Source organism: Antrostomus carolinensis, unplaced genomic scaffold (assembly GCF_000700745.2).
Source record: "Antrostomus carolinensis isolate BGI_N321 unplaced genomic scaffold, ASM70074v2 scaffold45352, whole genome shotgun sequence".
In the NCBI taxonomy this organism is placed as follows: domain Eukaryota; kingdom Metazoa; phylum Chordata; class Aves; order Caprimulgiformes; family Caprimulgidae; genus Antrostomus; species Antrostomus carolinensis.
In genome coordinates, this window is record NW_010301045.1 from 1 (window position 1) to 3,690 (window position 3,690).

Sequence of the window (3,690 nt, forward strand, 5' to 3'; positions counted from 1 at the left end):
CGGAGCCGCCGCCGCCACCGCGGGGCTGGGGCCGCTGCCAGGGACAGCGAGGAGCTGATTTTACCAAACTGCTGTGTAATTTCTCCTGACTTTTTAAGACCTTGTATTTTTTCTGCTCAGAAAATCCCGGTCTGTTGCGATGTGTCCGTGCAGCTCGAGGTTACACGTGAGGGTACAGAACAGAACTGCTGGGTACTGGGATTTGTTGTATAACAAATAACCTCAAATAACCGTGCAATAACCTCACGTTTCCCAGGTCCAGCCTGAGCTGAACCAGACGCTGCAGCAGAAGTGCTGCTGGTCCTGGGGCAGAGGGAAGGTGTATCTGTGTACCAGGGACAGAGATGTTTCTCCTCCTCTGTTTCTAAGGCTGGGTGGTTTGTGTCCCGCAGGATCCCAGAGTCCTGGACAGCATGCTCCCGTACCTGACCGCCTACTACGGCAACCCCCACTCCCGGACCCACGCCTACGGCTGGGAGAGCGAGGCTGCCATGGAGAAGGCGAGGCGGGTGAGTCTTCAGCTCCCCACAGTCGTGGTTTTCCTGCTGCTGGCGAAATTCAGTGTCGAAAGAAAATCAAAAGCAATGATAAAACTGGTGTAGTTGGTTCTCTCTGTGCTGGATTTAGCAGGTTCCTCTTTGTTCAGCTGTACTTTAGCAGATTTATTGCAATAAAAAAAAAATACTGATATTAGAGCAACTGAAATGGTAGAAACCAATACTTTAGACAAAAGTGCCTCCAGATTTTTGGTTTCCTGAAGTCACAAGTGTGCTGCCGCATTAATTGGAGTAATTTAATATTTTATCATTCTCCTAATCTTAGGTATGGGTCTTTGTAATATTTTTTTTTTAAATAGTGTGTCCTGGTGTGGTGGTTTCACTCCGTTGGCTGCAGCCAAACACAGTCGCTCTCTCACTCTCCCCACCCCCTAGCCCAGGGAGTAGGGGAGAGAATTGGAAGGAGACTCATGGCTTGAGATAAAACCAATTTACTAATTGAAATAAAATAATAATGGTAATAACAGAATATACAGTTGAGTGATGCCCAGTGCAATTGCTCACGCCCAGCCTGTGCCAGCCAGCGATCCTGGAGCAGAGACAGTCCTGAAACCCCGGAAGAGTGAGAGCCCGAGAGAATCCCCCTGATTTCCGGGCAGCCCTGGTTAATGTACTGACATGATGGGATGTGACAGGGAATATTTCACTGGCAGAGCCAAATGCCAATTTTGGGGTTTGCTATTCACTGCACTTCCCCCCTCCCAGTCCTAGTGCAGCTGTGAACAGCCAAACACCATGGCCTTGGGCTCCAGCAGCAACTCAAACATTAGTACTTGATCAACATTCTTCTCATAACAAGTCTTACACTGAAACTAACACACAGCTATTCTAATTACTAAGAAGAGAATTAACTCTGTCCCAGCAAAACCAGGACAGCTGGGTTTGTCTACTAACTTTTATGTTCTTTTATGACAGGCTAATGCTTAACACCCCTGCTGCTAATTCCTGGGAATTCCTTATGTCTTTTGTACTGATGCAGGTGTTTAGACTCTTGTACCTGTAGCATAACTTGGGTAGATACTTGGTGTAATCCTTCGAGGCTCAAGGGGGTAGGCTTGAAAACATTTTCCATGTGTTTTGCTATGGTGAATTCATTGCATTTTATCTTAACAAATCAAATTTATATTTCTTTTTAAACAGCAAGTTGCAGATTTAATAGGAGCTGATTCAAGGGAAATTATATTTACCAGTGGTGCAACAGAATCAAATAATATGGCAATTAAGGTAAAAGGTTTATACTGTTAGTTATTTAGTATGTTAAAATTGTGCTCTTAAGAACTGTATGCATCTTTCACCTGTTTAAATGTTAATATTTTGGCCTGGTTAGCAAATATTTGCATTCCTGGGTTTATTCCTTGTGATATCTGCTACATACATGGAGGGAAAACGGGGATGTTTTGGGAACAGAGTATAATACTCACTGTCTGTCTTGCATGCACCAAATACAATCCTTCTGCTTCCGTAATTAAAATCTTTGTCATGAATTACAGCAGAGATACTGATTACAGATGTTTTTCTAAGACTAGGTAGTGTCTTAACCTTTAGTATGTGGTTGTTCAGACGTCTCATTTTATATGACTCCATTGCAAATGTTTTTAAAAAACTATTTCTGTTAATAGTGTTGAGAACTTATATCAGTGACCATTTTCCCAGGCTTTATGAAAAAAGAGGTGCTTTGAAAAATGAGTGCTGGTGGAAATACGGAGTGTGAATTACATGTGACTGCCATTTGGATTCATGACTTTGGGGCCAACAGAGAAGATCCAAATGACTTATATCTAAATAATAATTTCTTGTTTCTGATCATTTTGTGTAAATCTTGCTTTCTTCGGTGGTCTAACAGCAAATTCTTTGTTGATGGATTGTACCCCACAGGGTGTTGCAAGGTTCTATAGATCCAGAAAAAAGCACATCATCACTACACAAACAGAGCACAAGTGCGTGCTGGATTCCTGCCGTTCCCTGGAGACAGAAGGTTTTCGGGTCACGTATCTGCCTGTTAAAAAAAACGGGCTCATAGATTTGAAGGTAGGTTGTTTACTGACAGGAAGAAAGTAAAAATTGAAGAGGTTTTTGCATCAAATCGATGCTCAAGAGAACCTTGTGTCTTCTTGAGGATAAAGGGGAAAGGTTGATAAATATCACAAGGTAGAATGAGAGTCACAGTCAGATCTGCTTCTCCACAGCTGGAGAAGGATTTTCTGTTCTGTCTGATGCTTTAGATGTTTCCTCATCTCTCATCCCACTGTTCACCTGCTGTTGTTCACACCCATGCAGGTGGAGCTGTTGCACACCCTCTAGAGAGCCCAGTATGTGACTGGGATGGAGCTGAATTTGATACAGGAGTTAGTGGTGAAATTTCCTGACCTGAGCTACTCGAGTGTCAGAGGCAGTGATGACAGTGATGCCTTCCCATGAACTGGCCCCTGCGGTGTACTGGCCGCGGGCCTGGCATTGAGAGCTGTGTCTGCTTAGTTCATCCTTTTGTGTCCTGTAACACAGGATAGCACCAGTTTTGTTTCTGTCCCTGTCATCTGGCTTGGAGAGATGTTGTGTGTTTGTGGTGGAACAGAGGGATCAGGCCTGCAGGTGCAGAAGTGTTAGTCATGTTCTCTGAGAACTTTGCTGGCAGACTCCTTTGCACGATGCTTTCTTGTATAAGCAGGTCAGGGAGGTTCTCCTCCCCCTCTACTCTGCCCTGGTGAGACCACATCTGGAATATTGTGTCCAGTTCTGGGCTCCTCAGTTCAAGAGGGACAGGGATCTTCTGGAGAGAGTCCAGTGGAGGCCACAGAGATGATGAGGGGCCTGGAGCATCTCCTGTATGAGGAGAGGCTGAGAGAGCTGGGACTGTTCAGCCTGGAGAAGAGCAGCCTGAGAGGGGATCTGATCAATGTCTATAAAGATCTGAAATGTGGGGGCCAAATGGATGGGGCCGGGCTCTTTTTGGTGGTGCCCAGTGACAGGACAAAGGGCAATGGGCACAAACTGGGACACCAGAAGTTCCAGACAAACTTAAGGAAAAACTTCTTTACTGTGAGGGTGCCAGAGCCCTGGGACAGGCTGCCCAGAGAGGGTGTGGAGTCTCCATCTCTGGAGATGTTCAAACCCACCTGGACACTTTCCTGTGCAA

The 3,690-nt window shown here is 45.2% G+C and overlaps 1 protein-coding gene across 1 annotated transcript in view; it reads left to right on the forward strand.

Annotated features, from left to right (window-relative positions):
- Positions 1-369: 369 nt before the first annotated feature.
- The window catches only part of NFS1 (NFS1 cysteine desulfurase), a gene marked incomplete at its 5' end in the record, with an annotated part of 11,522 nt that continues 8,201 nt past the window's right edge, over positions 370-3,690 (forward strand). Inside the window, 3 exons of the mRNA XM_010163324.1 lie at positions 370-509; positions 1,698-1,781; positions 2,433-2,585. Coding sequence (XP_010161626.1) covers positions 370-509; positions 1,698-1,781; positions 2,433-2,585 — 377 coding nt within the window. The remainder of the gene's footprint in view (positions 510-1,697; positions 1,782-2,432; positions 2,586-3,690) is intronic.